This window comes from Phycodurus eques, chromosome 12 (genome assembly GCF_024500275.1).
Source record: "Phycodurus eques isolate BA_2022a chromosome 12, UOR_Pequ_1.1, whole genome shotgun sequence".
Classification (NCBI taxonomy): domain Eukaryota; kingdom Metazoa; phylum Chordata; class Actinopteri; order Syngnathiformes; family Syngnathidae; genus Phycodurus; species Phycodurus eques.
The window spans coordinates 12,383,305-12,403,691 of record NC_084536.1 but is presented as its reverse complement, the minus strand read 5'-3'; the positions used below and the strand labels follow the sequence as shown (position 1 = coordinate 12,403,691).

General features: G+C 39.0%; 2 protein-coding genes across 2 annotated transcripts in view; one reads left to right on the top strand and one right to left on the bottom strand.

Annotated features, from left to right (window-relative positions):
• On the top strand, window positions 1-8,609 carry LOC133410606 (carboxy-terminal domain RNA polymerase II polypeptide A small phosphatase 1-like). Its single transcript, XM_061691998.1, has 6 exons — window positions 1-363; window positions 910-1,011; window positions 3,743-3,799; window positions 4,797-4,889; window positions 8,222-8,407; window positions 8,481-8,609. Exons 1-6 carry the CDS (start codon window positions 1-3, stop codon window positions 8,607-8,609), a joined length of 930 nt encoding a protein of 309 aa, XP_061547982.1.
• Window positions 8,610-10,396: 1,787 nt separating this feature from the next.
• LOC133410659 (obscurin-like protein 1) overlaps window positions 10,397-20,387 on the bottom strand; it is a 32,373-nt gene continuing 22,382 nt past the window's right edge. The window contains 10 exon segments of the mRNA XM_061692075.1: window positions 10,397-10,502; window positions 11,973-12,242; window positions 12,395-12,449; window positions 12,451-12,480; window positions 12,482-12,663; window positions 12,748-12,852; window positions 13,890-14,051; window positions 16,576-16,729; window positions 17,591-17,703; window positions 19,942-20,208. Coding sequence (XP_061548059.1) covers window positions 10,492-10,502; window positions 11,973-12,242; window positions 12,395-12,449; window positions 12,451-12,480; window positions 12,482-12,663; window positions 12,748-12,852; window positions 13,890-14,051; window positions 16,576-16,729; window positions 17,591-17,703; window positions 19,942-20,208 — 1,349 coding nt within the window. The 3' untranslated portion in view covers window positions 10,397-10,491.

The following is a 20,387-nucleotide window of genomic DNA, read 5'->3' as shown; positions in this document are numbered from 1 at the left end:
ATGATCAGTGCAAGAGCTTCATCGTGGAGTGAAGATCATTCAGTTGCATCCCAGAGCAAGAGTGAGTTTCAACATGCTCAAGCGCATGCCGTCTGTCCTGAAGAAAGTCAAATCGGTAAAGTGAATGACTATTGCTTTGTGAGAGGAGAAAGAGCGAACTCAAATGAAGATTCCGGTTCAACTGAAATCTCGAGACAAGTACGGGGAGATATCATTCACAGCGTCGTCTACGACTACGACAAGACCGAAGAAGGGGACCCTCTCGCACAGAACAGAAGGACCAAGGACTCGGAGGATGAGAGCTGTGATAGTGACGCTGATGAATTTTGTGACTGCGAGTACTGCATACCGCCAAATACACAGGTAAATACCAATTGTCTGTGTAGATTCTTAGTCATCCAGGTCATGGTAATGAAGGCAACTAGACTTTTCTCGATTGGTTTCAACAACCAAGAGGTTAATTTTCTTTACCATTTGTAGACAAATAGCAATGATGAATGATTATACAAATAAAAAAAGATCAATCTGACCTCCTTACTGTCTGGTTTGTCAACAATAAGACAATTGTTCAGCATATATATGTATAAAAAGATCACATTGCGTGAGACTTGGGAGAGTGTAGCGTATCTCTTTCAATCAGCCTTCGTAGCACTTCACTCTACCAAGCAGTTGATCTGTTGCCCAATTTGTTTTTAGAATCAGAGTGATGATGTTAGGATGGGACAAAGTAGAGTGCCATGCATGCTCTGTCGACACAGCACCAGCCGGAGCAGCTTCTAAAAGCCATCATTAAAACAACAAGCATACCTAACTCACAGTCATTAATTTCAAACATCATATCCTTTTTTACACTCGGATACATGTTGTCAAAGAAATTGAGGTGGGCTTCTGTCCTTTTTTTATTCCCAGGTACCAACGAAAGCACTGCTACCACAACTGAAATCCCATGATACAGGGAAGATCTGTGTGGTCATTGACTTGGACGAAACCTTAGTACACAGCTCTTTCACGGTAAGTTGGTCAGCGTGACCAGCTTTTCTGTACACTGTACATATTCTCAGCGGTCGATGTCTGCATCGCTCCCGCTGTTAAGCATTAACATACACAATCAACTCATTCACTGCTATGAACGTTTATATTAGTCAACTGGAATCCAACCGTTTACAGACAGCGATCAGCATACCTGTTTATTTGCCAAGTATGTTTTTTAACGGATAGGCATGGAAGAGTGTCTCGCCCAGCGCATGGTGTGCAAACCAGTGTAATGGTTTGTAAACCAGTGTAGTTGACTAACAGATCCCTGCAGATGACACAGCATTGCATCGCTTTGGGTTTGAGATAAGCACAACTTTTGAATTGCAGATCATGATTACCTGGTGAATCACGGCTTGTCAGGTCGATTGAGGGAGACAAATGCCAACACGTTTCAGCACCTCACACTGTGACTGAGTATGTATATACAGTACTGTATATAGAATGAACAAAGTATGCATTGCGGTAGGTAGTAGAAAATGTGTGTCGCAATCATCAGAAAAGATTATGCAGATCATGGAGTGAATGAGGAATGGCATATAAAAAGCCACAGATCTTCAACTCAAGCCATATGGTGAGTCAGTGTCACACACACAACGCGTTTGTTTTAGTTACATATCGGTATATATAAATTATTATTTTGCCATAGAAAGCCCTTTCTCAGGTTTGTATTTATTGTTTTACAGTATGAGGTGTCACAAAACCAAAAAATATTAGCGGCAAAGACACTGTTTTGCTTGACATGTTTCTTCTCACAAACAGTGTGTTTTCTCTGCTGTCTTGTAAGAAACCGGTGTTTTTAGTTAAACCAGCCTGTGTTCTACAGCTGACTACCAAAGAATGGAAAAAGACAAAAACAAAAAAAATGTTCCTGGTGAAATAACGGAGTCAACTCTTTCTTTTGGTAGGTTTGGTGCCTACATTGTCACAGAACACAATTTACTGTGGGTTTTGAAAGATGAGTCAAAATGCTGTCAAGGGTACCTTGTCCTATTGGGCGAAACCCCGAATCAGGACTTTGTCCAAAAAAAAAAAAAAGGAGCCTTGGAATTTGCCAAATATGTCCAACTTCATGTTCAATCCAGAGCATGGTTTCTTTGAGACTTTGTCATGTGTCAAAATATGAAAGACATGTCCACCTAGTGTCGTGTTGTTTGATGATTGAAGTGTCAGGGGCTTTTTTTTTTCTTTTTTAAACTACCCAATGGGCGCGACTGAGAACGTTTTTAGGGATCGTGTTTGGGACCCTGAAAATACATACATTTTGACCAGGATAGGTTTTCAGGCATACTGAGGCTCCAAAAGGGGCTTAATTCATCCAATGAGCACAAAATGCATCCATTACATCTTTAATGTTCTTCACTTACGGACTGCAATGTTATTCTTATTTCCAGTGCAATTAAATGTAATAAATGAGACAGATACAAATGTAAACAGTCTGTATAAATATACAGTAGTCGCTACATTATTTTTAACCAGCGACACACCTTTTCAGAAAGAATTCAGGGAGCAAAGTTATCGCTTCTATCGCTTCTTGTGTGTTGCGTCAGAATTATGTAATGGATTCCTAGCAACATGAATACACTCTGCGGCTACAGATTGTCCTCAAAAGATGTCACTGGATATTGCTAAGAGCTACATGTAAACAGAATGACTTAGATGAGTAAAGTCCATCTTTGCAATAAGCAAAGAGGAGCGCTCACTGTATGTACGTAACAAGGCTATTAATGTGCAGAAAACACACCAAAAACAACACTGATACCTTTCCAGGAAAATAATTCAATTCGATGGGTACTTAAATGTAATAGTTACCGTAAAATGCCATCCAAGTTGCTCAATGCAAGTACATTGTAAACAATTGGATCACTTTAGTTCCAATTTATGTGTTTATGTCACCTTCCTGGTGTCATTTGATTTGTTTATGAATTTTAGGAGTCCCAAACGCTACACTACAAAATTAACTCACTAGCACCCCCTGGAGAGTTAGAAAAAAATGCCTCCCCCCCCCCCAACACTACATATCCATCCATTCTCTACACCGCTTATCCTGTTCAGGGATTGCTGGAGACTATCCCTGCTAACTTCGGGCGAATGGCGGACTACAGCCTGACCTGGTTGTTAGTCAGTCCCAGGGCACACATAGAGACAAACAACCATTCAAACTCACATTCACACCGTCACTGAGTGGGAACTGAGCCCACAGTGCCCGCACCGAACTAAGGCGAAAGTACCACTCCACCATCAGTGACAACACTATACAGTATATACTCTATCTTACCCAATCGACACAAAAATCGGTGCAGACGTCTATCATAAAGTGTCACGGACCTGTTCCTTAAATTAAACAGGAAGTCAGCCATTTTGGTATGAAACAGCCATTTTGGCCAATTTCTAGGGTTGGTACTTTGGCAAACTCACCAGCGAATTTGTTCAAATGAGCACTGATTGCAAGCAGGTATCCTAGGTAGATTGGAGACACTAAATTATAAAAATGTTTTGCCTGAGCTTGGTTTCAAACTCGGATTATAATTTTGAAAAGATTCACCATGATAATGGGGTTGCAATGACCTGTTCATTAATGATTAACAAAGATCAAGGAATGATCATGATTGTGTTAAACAGATTCACCCCTGACTTCTTTCTTTTGCTGGCTTTTAACTTAACTTAGCTTCGTTTTTCATGTTTAATCATAAAGAATTTTTTTTAACAGCCAGTGAACAATGCTGATTTTGTCACTCCAGTGGACATTGATGGAACAATTCACCAGGTGGGTTCCTCATACACTCAAAAACAATCTTTGGGTATGCAGACACATGCTCATTGACATCAGAACAGAAATAGATATAGAATATTGTTGGGGAGTCAGTTGTAAAAAGAATAGCTATATATTTGTCCTATTTTTGGTAATTACAAGGCAAAGTAGTCTTATGCCAAAATAATGTTCTGCCATTTTCAAATTCCTTTTTCTTTTCTTTTTTTTTTGTACAATGAAGTCCCAATAATTGGTGAACAATAGACAGGGCGGACAAAATCAGAATCAGAATCATCTTTATTCGCCAACTATATCAAAAACACACAAGAAATTTGTCTCTGGTAGTTGGAGCCGCTCTAGTACAACAACAGACAGTCAATTGACAGAGAATACGCTTGAGACATAAAAACATTTTTTTTTAAAGTCACTGAGCAATAAAAGGAAAAAAAAACAATTATTACAATTTTGTTTTTTTTGGGGGGGGGGGGGGGGGACAATTATGCAAAATGATGCAGTCCTCTAGCAATTAGAGCAGTTTGAAATGACTAATAGAACAATAGTCTGGTGCAGTGACCATTGTGCAAATGGTGTAGAGACCTTCAATAAAACAATAAGGGATACACAATACTGTATCCTTTTAAGTTATAGTATTATAGAGTATAGTCTATACTCTATAATACTATAATTTAAAATAGTTCATCTAGACAGTTTTATTGAAATTGATGACGATGGGAATTTGTATTGGGGAGCGTGTGGCAGTGTCGTGTTTTGGTTTGAGGAATGTTGCAATGTTGAAGGACGACCTGTCAAGCATTACTGAGATTAAACTGTGTATAATAAATGTATTCGTTATAAACAAGTCTTAATGTAATGAAATTATAAACATTTAAAGTGTGTAATTACTTTTAGCCCACCAGGTACTGCATTAGTACTTCAACGTCATTATGTTGCTCATGTTACAGGTCTCAAATTTTACATTTCTATCCTTTTTTTTCTCTGCCTGCCCATTCAGGTTTATGTATCAAAGAGACCCCACGTGGATGAATTCCTCAGGCGAATGGGAGAGATGTTTGAATGTGTTTTATTCACCGCAAGCCTCTCAAAGGTTGGTTGGCTGTCTTTTACATTGAACTGTACATTGTTGACTGAGAGGTGCACAGTAAAGAATGTGCTGGACTTTACGGGTAATATGGCACCTGCTTTTTTAAAACCAATGCTTCGCATGGCTGGGATGTCATTCTGACGTTTGTGTTGCTTTAATTTTTTATTGTTTATTGTTGAGCTATTGTTAACACCAACAACTTCAATTGTGGGCCAATTTTACAGCCAAGGGCAATAGCGTTTTTTGCAGGTCTCAACATCACAGAATTTTTTTCGCAAGCGCATGTGTGCTAGTGAAAATGTATGTATTTTTTGGGTAGCCAAAAACAACCCTCACCCAAAACCTACTCAGTAGCACCACCTGGAAATTTAGAGAAAATCTAATTCAAATCTAATTTGCATCCACATGGAATTTGGTGGATGTCTATTATAAAAGTATGCATAAAACAGTATCAAGGAGCCGTGCCCGAAATTGAACAGGAAGTCAGCCATTTGGCATTGAAGCATCCATTTGGGGCCAATTCCGTAGCTCATAGTGATGAACTCCTTATAGGTATTTCGCCCAAATGAGACCCAATTCCAAACTGGTACGCAAGACAGATGCTAAATTGCCAAGCTTGTTGGTCTATACCGGCTACAAGTGGGCTGAGCATGGTGTCAAATTTTGACGATTATTTTTAAGGCTTCACCATGAAATGAGAGAGCAGGAAGTTCATTGTGACTTATGCTGCGAAGACTTAATTTAAGAATAAACCAGGCTTAAGTTACCGCCTTCCTGACAAACACAAATCTTTACAATTGTCCAGATGAATCACTTCAACAATACTTCCTTGACACCATTTACTACTTTCTTATTAGCCAGGGCTTTGGTGGCATCTTGTGGAATTTTATGGTGTTACAGAAAAAGCCCAAAAAACACAAATAGCTGAGCAAAGAGCTGAGGATCGGTTTCACAGGATAAATGTAAATTGGTTAATAATTACTGCCTACTGTCTTCTTCAATTTCCTTTCAGTTTGTCCCTTTAGGGGTCGCCACAACGGGTCATCCTTTTCCATGTAAGCCTATCTCCTGCATCCTCCTCTCGAACGCCAACTGCCATTAACATCCATCAACCTTCTCTTTGGTCTTCCTCTAGCTCACTTGCCTGGCAGCTCCATCCTCATCATCCTTCTACCAATATACTCACTATTTCTCCTCTGGACGTGTCCAAACCATCGAAGTCTGCTCTCTCTAACTTTGTCTCCAAAACATCAAACCTTGGCTGTCCCTCCGATGAGCTCATTTCTAATTTTATCCAACCTGGTCACTCTGAGAGCGAACCTCAACATCTTCATTTCCGCCACCTCCAGCTCTGCTTCCTGTTGTCTCTTCAGTGCCACTGTCTCTAATCCGTACATCATGGCTGGCCTCACCACTGTTTTATAAACTTTGCCCTTCATCCTTGCAGAGACTCTTCTGTCACATAACACACCTGACACCTTCCTCCACCCGTTCCAACCTGCTTGGACCCGTTTCTTCACTTCCTGACCACACTCACCATTGCTCTGGGCTGTTGACCCCAAGTATTTAAAGTCCTCCACCCTTGCTATCTCTTCTCCCTGTAGCCTCACTCTTCCCCCACCACCTCTTTCATTCATGCACATATATTCTGTTGTACTTCGGCTAATCTTCATTCCTCTGCTTTCCAGTGCAAGCCTCCATCTTTCTAACTGTTCCTCCACCTGCTCCCTGCTTTCACTGCAGATCACAATGTCATCTGCAAACATCATGGTCCACGGGGATTCCAGTCCAACCTCATCTGTCAGCCTATCCATCACCACTGCAAACAGGAAGTGGCTCATGGCTGATCCCTGATGCAGTCCCACCTCCACCTTAAATTCATCTGTCACACCGACAGCACACCTCACCACTGTTCTGCTGCCCTCGTACATGTCCTATATTATTCTAACATATTTCTCTGCCACTCCAGATTTCCGCTTGCAGTACCACAGTTCCTCTCTGGGTACTCTGTCATAGGCTTTCTCTAGATCCACAAAGACACAATGTAGCTCCTTCTGACCTTCTCTGTACTTTTCCATCAACATCCTCAAGGCAAATAATGCATTTGTGGTACTCTTTTCTTGGCATGAAATGATACTGTTGCTCGCAAATACTCACTTCTGTCCTGAGTCTAGCCTGCACGACTCTTTCCCATAACTTCATTGTGTAGCTCATCAACTTTATTCCTCTATAGTTCCCACAGCTCTACACATCACCCTTGTTCTTAAAAATGGGCACCAGCACACTTTTCCTCCATTCCTCAGGCATTCTATTGAACAAGCTGGTCTGCAGCCACCTCTCCAAGCTGGTCTGCAGCCACCTCTCCTAGTTGCTTCCATACCTCCACAGGAATGTCATCAGGAGCAAATGCCTTTCCAATTACTATCTACTGTAATCCCTCGTTTATCCAGAAACCACCACAATAGACAAAATCAGTGAAGTAGCAACAAATTATTTGTTGTACTATTTATATAAATGTAAAAGTTTCATATATGCAACTCAATGTCAATAAGTGATACTCTAGAGAGGTGCAGGTATTTTATTTGTCCACTTGAGGTTGCCATCCACATAATCTACATGAGCACATACCTACAAATGGTAGGTGTGCTCTGCTTGAATGACATGAACAACATTCCATCCGGACATGGGGTAAATGGGCGATTTCCTGCGTAAAGCATTAGGCACTGTGCTCTGCAGTGACAGTCCCGGGATGCAGGCAGGATGGGTAGTAGGGCCGGCAGATATTGTTGCTTCCCAAAATTCTTTGTGGTGTGCCTTTTAACTACAGTACAATACTGTAGTAGTAGAAAATCAAGCTCTTTACCTGCATTTGTTCCTGTCTTTATTGTTATGAGTGTGTGCATTTGCTATACTTCGGGATAGGTTGGTATTTGTGAATTTATTTCATGAAACTGACTATAGCTTGTGTGTTAAGCAGTGGCATGTTCACACTGAATCACTAAGCAATTTGGTGACTTCAAATATGAGTTGAAATTCCTCAGGTTGCTTTTTCTGCAAAGTAAAAGAGCTTATTTGTCCTTATGTGAGTCATTGCTGCCACATCATCGTCAAATAGTCAATAATGTTAAATGTACCAGATTTGCAGACGAGTAAGTAAGTAAGCCAACCATGACATAGCGACGAATTACTGTATATATTATTCGTTATCAGTTTTTTGGTTCTATTGGACAAGCACTTAATGAACTCCCATTTAGAGCTAACCCAGTTCTACAGTAACAGTTTCTAGCTAACCAGTAGGTTTCTTCTGTTTTTTTAATTTATTTATTTTTAAACAGTATGCAGATCCTGTGTCAGATGTCTTGGACAAATGGGGAGCTTTCCGAAGCCGTCTCTTCAGGGAGGCATGCGTCTTCCACAAAGGGAATTATGTCAAAGATTTGAGCCATTTAGGGAGAGATCTCAATAAAGTCATCATCATCGATAACTCCCCAGCCTCCTATATCTTCCACCCAGACAATGCGGTATGATTTTAATGAAAACTTTCTCTAAGGCTGTAAATACTGAAGATGGCATATGAATGTTTTAATCCTGTAGGTTCCTGTCGAATCCTGGTTTGATGACACATCAGATAGCGAGCTCCACGATCTGATCCCCTTTTTCGAAAGGCTAAGCAATGTGGACGACGTCTACGATGTGCTCAAGGAGCAGAGATCTCTGGGATGAAAGGAATCGTCAACATCATATTGTTCCCTTCAACTTTCTCACAAGCAGCATGTTTACAGAGCAACTGGGAATTGGTTTGAAACAAGGACCCAAAAAGCACAAGTCAAGAGCTGACGTTTGTCCTTTTGCGTTGGGGCCAAGTGGGGGGCAGTGACCCACCAGTTCCAACAGATGCTGCTAGAATGGGGGGAAAAAAACGGAATGTGTGCGGCTCCGTAGCTGTGTCATTTGAAATGGGGTGTGCTGCAAGACGTTATTGCAAGACAATGACTCTATGCAAACACATGCTTTGGAGAGCAATTTGCAGTGAAGCTAATCATTGCAGTACAATTTATTTTTGTGATTAAAGATGTTTGGCCAATTTTAGAATGCCTTCAAAGTTCAAGACCATAAAACAGATTATTCTGGACCTTCTCTGGACATATAAACAGCTAAATAACTGACTGTTATTTTTAACAGAATTACAGATAGGAATTTACCCATGGAAGAATGGCGAAACGACTTTGTACTTACTTTACAGTATATAATACGTAAAATGTTTTCAATGTTGTTAATTTTAAATTTTGTGTCTGGGAAAATAATCATGTGTGACGTTCAAGTGTCCAGGAGGAAGCTGGCCTTTACTGATTGTGATACTCGTGTATGAAATAACTGTGTGATTTTTTTTAAAAAATCAGTTTTAAATCAATTCATAAAAAGACTTAGGGTTAGCGTTAACCCTGAAGAAATCCTTACTTGCAATCATTTTGAAATTATGATCAAATAAAAAAACAGCTTCATGTATTCTTTTTTTTTTACTTAGAATTATTAGAGCATGTTTATTCAAAATAGATACACGTTCCCTTCTGTACACATAGAAACACTTAATTTTGTAACATATAATCTCTTCTGCAGAACAGAATTTGCATTTACACGAGATTAAACAGCCCATTTGAAATATGTTTTGCTTGTCATAAAAAGTGTAATCAACATTTCACATTATCACACTAAATTAAGTTTTAAAATTCATCTTTAATATGTAAAACGAGTTAACTGTCCTCCTTGAGCCAAGATCCTTGAAAGGTAATGTACGAATTATTGATTGGAATGTGAAATGGAGTTAATAATGCAGTATGAACAACGTTGTTGTTTTTTTCGGACAGTTTTGGATAAGTGAACAGGCACCGGGTCGGACTGACCCAGTAATATTATTGCTGTTCCTGAGAAACAAACGTAACAATGGTTAAAAGTAACACTTATATCCGAGTCATAAATACGAACCTTCATATTTCGAAACGTATACGGGTGCGGTGCACATTCTTATTGGGATTTTGTTTTTTAAATTTCAGCCATTTTCTGATAATTTAGTATACCATGGGGTCAAATTGACCCAGGAACATAATTATATTTTCTGATAAAAGTTTGTAAAAGGAGAGGCAAAAGTAGCAATTATAACCCATTAATAAATACAAAACTTAGTTTAGCTTTAGTACATTACCCCCAGTAGTTGTATATTTAAATGCAAATGGAATTACAACTGTAAAATATTGCTTCAAATAAACCAGACAAATATTTATCATGATTTAATTTATTGAAATCAATTAAATTTAAACATAGTTCACACACGACATTATTTACATTACATTCTCAAGTGCTTTTTTTAGTTGCTTAAGTTCAGAAGAAGACGAACTGACACACTAAATGCAACATAGTTTATACGAACAGGAATTTGGGTTTCTAAAAGGCAATCTACTTAAAAAAAAAAAAAAAAAAATTAAAATGTATGATATTGTATCTGAGCCTTTTGACCACTTAACACTTACAAAGGCAACAGTGTAGACAAGGACAAAAGTAATTTCACTAGATGAAAATAAGTCTGAAGGTTGACGACAGTCGATGTCACTCACGGACCACCTGTACAATTTGAGCAGAGGAAGAATGGGATTTAAAAATAGTCAATCAAGTTTGACCCTATTCTGTCTAAACACAAACATTTACCCCATTGATTTAACATCTGAATAAATATTAATATGGTTAAACGCTTTCATTCAAAAGTCATTTTCTTGACCATACAGCTTTACAAACTGGTAACGATCCCTCGCACATTTTCAAAGTTCAGTGTCGTGTGAGTTCTTTCCTGGCTGACCTACATTGTCCACAAATAGAGCACAACTTTTTAACACCCGTTACAATTTGCAAAATGTGGCACTGATCCAAAACTCACTCTATTTATAAGCGCTACAGAGGAGGCCAAATCACACTCGACACCCTTTCACCATTTCCTACCATGCATCTTTTCACTTAGTAGGCACGTCACATTTCTTTGCTAATGGCGTAAGCAATTAGTCTTTCCTAAAAGGGGCCTTGTTATGAAAAATGTAAGTTTTAATTAGTGACTCGGATTACAGATGATTTTTTTTTTTTTTTTTTTTAAATGTACCCAAAGTGTACATACACATGCGGCGAAGACCCTCTGTAACTGCCACTAACAACCCAGGTTAAACTTACAACATACAAAGCTCATCTCTCAGTTAAGGTATCACTTGAACATAATTCCTTGACGAAATTACTACTTTCCTATTTAGCCAGGGCTTTACACCATCTGGTGTCAAATTAGGGCATCATAGAAAGAGTAAAAACAATTAGATGCATTTATGAATAGCAGCTTCTGACAGTCAGTGGTTTACTGTAGACGAATCTGAAGGTTTTGGAGGGCCTTAATACCCATCCCATAAAATAAAAAGTGTGAATTTTTCTATTGTTATCTGTATTTCCCAAATTGTGTCGGTAAGCAAATTATGATGTTACAATTTACACAATAACCTCCCAACAGTGACATTTGCCACCCATGCCTTGGCAACAAGGCTGGGCAGAGTTACGGTTCATTTTGATTTTATTTGATTGAAATTGACTTTTTACACCAAGCACCACGTAAAAAAATACTCCGGAAGAATCACCGTCATGACCTACATTAAAATGCAGTAGCGTAGTAGGCCAAAATATTTACCAATAACTACATTAAATATTATTGAAAACATTTGAACTATATGCATTGTTTTCAGATTAACACTGCACTTAAATATAGGAAAATAACTGTAGTATACAAAATCAATTAAAATGTATTGGTTATAAAAGTAAAATAAAAACATTGTATTTAAATAATAGTTTAAAAACACAAAGTTTTCAAAGATTCAATGCAATTGTATTGTACTTAAAAATTAAATAACTGAACTGAATTTAGGCTTCTTTTGTACACCACTAGAGGGAGCCAGCATACCTCTCTTTATAGATGTACCTAATGATTTGTCTAGTATGTTTGATGCTTTGCTTAGGTATTTAAAAAAATAATAAGTTAAAATAAAGATAAAAAATCAGTTGACTTACTCAACACCTGGAGATGAGCTGTGCTCTCTGCTTTTCCACAAGTGAACACCACCGCTCCGCTCATGCTCATGGAGGTTTGCTTGAGGGTCAGCCTGTGGACTGTGCCCAGCTTCTCCAGGCACGCCTGGGCCCCGGGCTGCAGAGGTTCCCCGTTTAGGGTCCACATTGGCAGCTTCTGGACGGGGTCAGACACCTCGCATTCGAAGCAGGCTTCACTGGGGGCTACGACCTCCACGTCTCGCAGTTCTCGGACCATTAGCACAGTTTGAGCTGTGTCGGTACACAAAAAGTCAGAATGTTTTTATTTTATTTTATTTTTAATTTAGTAGTTACTGACATCTGTGTCTTCACTTGGGTGATCTGGATCTGATCACCCAAATGAAGACAGAGATTTTTATTTTCCCCTGATTTAAGACTCTTACCCTCCACTGTGAGTTTCGCCGAGCACGTGTTCTCCCCGACCTGCATGCTATAGGTGGCCCTCGTCATCTAGCGCCACCTGCTGGATGAATCAGTTTGCGATAGCAGCCCTCGCTGCTGATCTCGAAGCGTTCCGAGGGCAGGATGACGTTGCTGCCTTTGTACCAGCGGATGCTGCATCGCGGGTTGGACACGGTGCAGTCCAGCATCACTCGGCTCTTCTCCAGGGCGGTTTTATCCTGCAGAGGTTTCACGATGCTGAGGGGAATCTCTGGGGAATGACGTCGGTGTTCAGTTCGGACATTTTGATAACGACGCCCAAAAATGAGGAAAGCAGTTATGGCTGCAAATTTACCTTTCACCTGCAGCTTAGCAACAGACTCTATATGTCTGGCAACAACTTTGATCTCCCCAGAGTCCTCTGGTCGCACATTGCACATGAGGAGAAAGTGTTTGGTCCCTGAAAGGTCAATAATATTACAGGAAATATACATTGAGAAAGGAAATTCAGATTACTATAAAACCTTAACGCTTGTTTTAGACCTTAACCCTGGCTTGAAATCCCGACTTCTTTTTTTAAAAATAAAACCTTAAACTTGGCTTGAAACCCTACTTCGGAAGCCTAACCAATCCTTGAAACCCTAACCTTTGTATTAAAACTTAACCTTTGCTTGAAATCTTCATTTGAAACCCTAAATCAGGTTTAAAATCTTAACCCTGGCTTAAAACCCTACTTTGGAACGCTAACACAGGCTAGAAACTATAATTTGCAACCCTACCTACTGTTTGTAACCTCGACCATGGTTTGAAATCCTGCTTTGAAACCCTACTTGAAACCTTACTTTGAAGACCAAATCCAAGCATGAAACCATAATTTAAAACCCTGACCCTTGTTTAAAACCCTAACCTTGTCTTGAAACCCGATTTTTTAAACCTAACCCTAGTTTGAAAGCCTACTTTCAAAACCCTAACGGTTGAAAATGTCAACCTTGGTTTAAAACCCTACTTTGGAACCCTAACCCTGGCTTGAAACTTTAATTTGAATGTCTAACCCATGTTTTAAAACCCTAACCATGACTTAAAACCCTAATTTGAAAAACTAAACCTTGTTAAAAACCTTAAAACAGGCTTAAAACACAACTTTAAAACCATAATCCTGGTTTAAAACCTTAACCAGGCTTGAAAAGCTACTTTGAAACCCTAGTCATGGAATGAAACCCTACTTTCAAACAAAAACCCTTGCTTAAAACCATAATTTGAAATTCCACCCCTTGTTTGAAACTCAAATTCGAATTTTTGTGTGAAGCATTTTGGCATCTTGCAGTAATGCAAAATCCATTTTGGTTGCTGCTGTTGACAAATGGCAATGTGTAAAAAGTGCACAGGGTTGCTGATTTTATATTTGGCTGACTAATATTGCCACACAGTCCAATTATTTGACTTTAGAAATTCCTCCCCAACGTACCATGTGCCTCATTCATCAGCAGTTCCACTGACCTTCCTGTCGGGTCTTGATGGTACTGGTCGGATGAATCATCTCTCCGTTTTTGTACCATTGTCCTGGCACGTCTTCCACTGAGATCTCACAAACAAATACGGCATTCTGATCTTCTGCGATGCTTAAATCCTCAAGACCCTGCACGACCAGCAGCTCCCGTTCTGGAAATGGAGAAATATATATGTAATATAAAGTTGTGTTTATGATTAACATTAGATTGCTATTCCATCATCTACAGTCTATGTTGCATTTTGTTCCCAGTAACATCGATACCATTCCTGCACTATAATTACTGCAGAGTCTAAGTTCCAGGAGATGGCAGTGTTGTGATGCCCTGCAGTTTTACACCAAGTACCACTTCAAAAAATATTTGGTTCTCTAAGTACCACCATAACGTTCCACATTAAAATACAGTAGTGTAGTAGGCCAACGTGTTCATCAACAATGCGCTAAAAGGTATATTCAATATTATTGTAAGTTTTAAAATCCTCATCCTGGTCACCACCTCTTCCAGGTCCTTCCCTCAGGTAGGCGCTACCGATCAATGCAAACGAGACCTAGCAGACATTCCAACAGCTTCTTCCTTCTTGCCATCAACTTCTTAAACAGCTAACCTACAATTCCATTGCAACATGCTGCCAATTTTTTGGTCTTGAGCTTGTTGTCACATTTCTGTCAGGCCAATTATACATTACTCGTGCACTCACTGTAGTAGTCTCGCCACGCTGCACTATTTGTATATCTGTTGTTGACCAATACTGGCCACTCATGTCAGAGTAGCATCTGCCCCACTTGCACACTGACTGAGGAGTATCTGCAACATTTTTTCACAGTCAACATTCTCCCAGATTATCGCGCTACTAGTCACTTTAAACTGCATACACTCCTGGATGTCTCAGCTCCCTTTACACAATGGTTATTGCACCGGACTATTGCTATATTAGTCATTCAAACTGCTCTAAGTGCTAGAGGACTCTGCATCTTTTTGCACAATTGACACACACACACACACACAAAAAGTAGTACCGGCATTACCAGATAACTAGCAACCCTTTATTGCTCAGTGACTTTTTTTCTCAATGTCTTTATGTCTCAAAAGTGTTCTCTGTCAATTGACTGTCTGTTGTACTAGAGTGGCTCCAACTACCGGAGACAAATTCCTTGTGTGTTTTTTTTTGGACATACGTGGCAAAATAAAGATGATTCTGATTCTGAACAGCAACATTGTGATTAGATATAGGGGGGGTTAATAACTTAAATGATTAAATTAAAATGTATTGCATATAACTTAGATAAAGGTTATACCTACAGTAAATAAATGTGTGAAAACAAGTCTTCCTAAAAGTTTAAATGCAAATGTACTTAAAAGTTAAACACAACTGTACAGTACTTGACAAATGTACTGTACTGAATTAAAAAAATTAAAAGAAAGTTTAAGACACCTTAACATTATGCACAGTTTGAACATCTAATTCAGTGATTCTTTCACGTACCACGAAGGGAGCCTGCGTACTACAGGCGGTACTCGTACCAGACTTTGAGAACCATTGAGTTAAAGCGTGTTAGCTAGTCATTGGTGAAGTTTTGTCAATGTAAAACAAAGCATTAGTTTATGGCGCAACTATCTTTGTTTAATTCATAATTGTTTTTGCTTTGTAAGTAAAGCATCTCACAATAGTCAGTACACGTCACATTTTTGTAAATATATGTTTTCATGGGACAACACTGAGGAAACAGCAGTTTGCGACAGTGTAAAGTAGTATGCGCACAGCTTGTATAACAGTGTAACAGTAGTGTCCCCTCAAAATAACTCAACACACAGCCAATTATCTCTAAACAGCTGGCAACAAAAGTGAATACACCCCTAAGTGCAAATGTCAAAATTGGGTCCAAAGTGTCATTATTTTTCAACACTGCCTTAACTCTTCTACACTTCCATGACAGCATTACAGAGGTGGTAGATGTTAAAGACCTTGTGCTCCTTCAAGCTCCGTTTGAGGATGCCCCACAGATGCTCAATAGGGTTTGGGTCTGAAGAGATGCTTAGCAAGTCCATCACCTTTATTCTCCCCTTCTTTAATAAAACTGGGTCTTCTTGTGTTGGAATACTGCCCCGTGGAGTGGGCCCAATTTTGATATTTTCCCTTGGGGGTGTAGTCACTTTTGTTGCCAGTGGTTTAGAAATGAATGGCTGTGTGCTGAGTTATTTTGAGAGCATTATGTTCTGATTCAGTATGTCACAGTACATGTTGGCATTCATGGTACCCCAAAATGAACAATTCATGAAAAGAAGTGAAGTGTAAATGAAGTGCTACTGCATATATATATTATTAAATGATTTAGCACACTTCCAAACTTTGCCATATTATTTTAGACCCACATTGCCACAAACATTCACATATGGTGGATCCAAGTTAACTACCGGTAATCCATATTAAGGTAATTACAATAGCTCACTACAAGTGTACAGAGTAAATACTGTCTGAGCACTATTTGTCCAGATTAATTTTCTTCTGCGTATATATTTATCCCTCAACTTTACATTTTATTGGACCCTTGACAGGATAAGCAGTATATATCATGGTTGGATCGATGTTGACTGTGTTCCACACTTTTTTTTCCTATGTACAACAAATCCCCAGGCCTTGTCGACGTGTGCCACACTAAAGGCAGCAGACTTTTTACCATAGACCTCCACAGTCCCGCTTGTAGCCACTTCTCCGGCATCACAGGTGTACATGCCAGAATCACTCAGAAGACATTTGGTGATCTGAAGAAATCGCTTCCTGCCAATGGCATAAATGCGCACATTCATGCCAGGCTTCAACTCGCTGCCATTCTGAGAAGGAACACAAAACAAAACTCAAACAGATTTCCCTATTCAGGGGGTCCTCGGTTTATGACAGAGTTCCGTTTCTCTGGTGGCGACGAAACTAGAATTGTTATGCATTTGTGCAACTACCCTACGCTAATGCGGTAGGAAATGTTATAAAGAAAGTAAATATTCATATAAAAAACACTTCTAGGTCATGAGCAGCAATCAAAATCCAAAGGCAAAGCAATAAGTACAGCGGTAACTAAGCTGACAAATACTTTTAAACTTAAGCTTATGTTGTGTAACCTCAGAATGTTTTATGTCATAAACTGAGGATGACCCCCTGGATACAGTCATGTTTAGAATATTAGCAGTGTGTTTATTATAAAGGGGCTCACAATCTGAATATCAAAATAGGTTTTATTTCCATAAATGCAAATTCATTAGGAACACTGAACAACCCTCTGCCCATTGACAAACCCTAATTCTCAAATTCACCAATTCACTTTTTTACTGAAAAACTCATTTTATTTAAGATACCACAAGATGGTACCAAAGCACTGGTTAAAGTTAAAAATTGGTGTTAAGGAAGTATTGCTGAAGAGTTGAAGTGATGACGCGACATATCTTTGTATGTCAAGGAAGAGCTGTGTTTAGCCTGGTTTGTTAGTGAAAATACTTAGCATGTACAACTGCACTTCCAGTGCATTACAAAAAATAAAAAATAAAAACATCTGTAAGCCTTTTATTATTAAGGTTAATGTTGTGAGATGAGTCAAATTATATCAAAGTGTTTTGAAACCATGGTTTGACCAATTAATATAGACAATACAGTATATAAAACAAATGTATGTGACTTACAAGATAACTAAGAATAATACTCACCTTCATCCATTTAACGTCCACATTGTGCCTTGACAGTTCACACTCAATGGAGACAACTGATCCCTCAGGGATTTTCTGGTCCTCTAATTTTCTGAAAATTGTTACTGGAGGTTCTGGCATAGGTAAAACAACAAGGTAAAGTTAGTGAAAAATATTTTTTCAACAACAAATTTTGAACTACTGTATGCGACAAAAAAAATGTCCAAATACTGTACAAAGGCCAAAATGTAAGTTAATTTGGGTCATCGTTTTTCAAGGTGAATTTATTTTAGGGGTTCCAAACATAAGCGCTCAAATTCCACTCGGCAGCGAGTTAAAAAAAATAAATAAAATCACCTGTGACATCACTTTCACCTAATAACGCTGAATTCTATGATCATGTCGATCATAACAGGACGTACGAAAACGTCTCAAAGACCAATGACCGGAATTGCAAAGGAAGCCAACAGTTTTGGTTTGAAGAAGCCATTTTGCGGGAATCCCAGGACTTCTGGAATTCTGGAGCCAGCAAACTAGATTTATGAATTTTTTTCTCTTTCGTTTCTCATTTTTGAATTTTCATGAAACATGTCTAACTATGCAAAGCAAGAAAAAGTCTAAATTATTATTTTTTTTTTTTAATGCATTATTTACTGTGACGACATTCTGATCCGTTTGTCATCAACTGGATGAAAGTGTCAATCCCTGGCTCAACGGGATGAATACTGAGTGACTTGGCAGCGAGTGGATTATTTTGACAGTGTGAGGTTAAACTAGCAGATGACAGAAAAGACTGAGCAAAACTGCTTCTTTTCATTGGGTCATGCGAGGCTATTTTGTATTTGGAATGTGAGCTAGGACAAGGCTGGCGGTAGCCGGTCCAAAGTGCCACTCCATTCTCTTATCGAGTCCTCCTATCATCTGTCATTTAATTTACACTGACTGGATCACTTTAGCTGTCAATCTGAGATCTCAAACGTTTTGGGTCCAGGAACCCCTTACAGGGGAGAAATATTTCCAAGGACCCCCTCATAATCTTAACACCAATTTCAACATAACAAACGTGTGTATCGCTAAATGCCATAGGAATGAAAAAGATGCTTATTTTTGAGGACAAAAAAAAGTGTTGTTATTCTGGTAACAAATTAATATTTTTTTCAAGAAGAAAAAAATGTAATATTTACAACACTGGTGTCAAGCTCAAGGCCCAGGCGGGAAGATCTGGCCCACCACATCACTTTTTGTGGCCCACTAAAGCAAATCATGTTTGTCTATGTCAAGGTTTTTGCTCAAATCTGTACCAAAATTTATAATATTTTTCACTTTTAATAACGCTGAGATTTTGCAACCATTTTTTGTAACGAATCCCCTTTTTAAAAATAATGGTTGAATAAACTATTTTAATTGATTTCTGATTTCAAAACTAGTTATTCATTAATTTGTTGTGTACTTGGTTGTTGTCGGGCTGAAAACCCTGTACCCAAATATGGTCCATTTAATATTTTTTTCACAAATCGATACTGTGGGTCTAACCCCCACGTCATCTGTTATTTGTACGTATTATTAACCAATTTAAAGTGTTGAAAATAGCTTGAGAACATATCTATTAACACTTTAACTGTCTGAGAAGGCCTCCACCTTGTCCTTACTCCGCAGGAGCTGTTTGGCAATTATGTTGCCTCAAGATCGAAAGTTTTGATGTTTTATAAGACAATAACAAGTGAAAATACTTAAGTTAGATAAGCCTAATTTGTAAAAGATGGATAGCTATTATGGTGCAGTGAAGAAGGAAGTTCATCAGCCACAAAGGTAAGTTGGGTACGGATTCATTTCCGCCAATTACACAGCTTCGTCAGCTCACTGTTTTATTTCTTGCAGCACTCATGGCTTTAAGAACTTTGACAAAGAGTTTGGGAAGAAAACGTATCCACAGTCGTTTGCTTTTAGAAACATTAAAAGTTTTTTTGTCTGGTCGGTGGTGGGCGCACAGTTTGATGTGGACGTCCTATCGACGTATACTGTTTTAATTGATGACGCCATTAGAAATTTGAGATATTTTAGCATATAAAATCAGGATTTAAACATGATTTTGCGGTGGTGTTCTGTTGATAGTGGTGTTCAGCGATATGTGATCGCAGTATAAGCAAGATGGCATTTTTTTTTTGTTTTCTTGCAAAGTAGTGATTTTGGACATGCGTGGATTCCGCCCGACAGTCACAGTCATTAACAGCCCCCTGAGGGAAACCGTAACTACAATCTGACCCGCGACAACAATGAGTTTGACACCCCTGCTACACTAAATTGGAATTGGCCACTTAGAGCAGCAGTGTAAATCCAGGCTAAAAAGGGGTCTTAATCCTAAAATGGCCTACCCTTGACAACAAGCCTCGCTGATGTTTTCAGCTTCTCCACACAGAACATGAAGGTGGCTGAGTCTTCCACCGAGAGGTTGGAAATAGTCAAGCTGTGGACTCGTCCCTTGGCGCTCATGCGAAAGTGATTTGTCAGTTTAAGCTGGTTTTCATTTCTCCACCAGGTGCCGGCGACATTGGGATGTGACAGTTCGACCTCAAAGGAGGCCGTCTCTCTCTCCATGGTTTTTATGTCCGTCACCCCCTTCTTGATTGTGATTTTTCGAGCTGCAAAGATAACACTTATGAAACATCAAATTCCCTCGCCGTTCTATGCTACATACCCATTCAGCTATCAGTATGTGTTTTTAGGACCCAAACTATTATGCAAATTTGGGGCCAATTTAAAAAAAAAATTCCCAGCAATTTTTATTTTATTTTAGGGGTCCCGAACACACATCACCTAA

Coding starts and splice junctions, on each gene's coding strand:
- LOC133410606 (XM_061691998.1), top strand. CDS start 1: ATGATCAGTGCAAGAGCTTCATCGTGGAGTGAAGATCATTCAGTTGCA. Junction 364..909: donor GCATACCGCCAAATACACAG/GTAAATACCAAT, acceptor TTTTATTCCCAG/GTACCAACGAAAGCACTGCT. Junction 8,408..8,480: donor TCTTCCACCCAGACAATGCG/GTATGATTTTAA, acceptor TTAATCCTGTAG/GTTCCTGTCGAATCCTGGTT.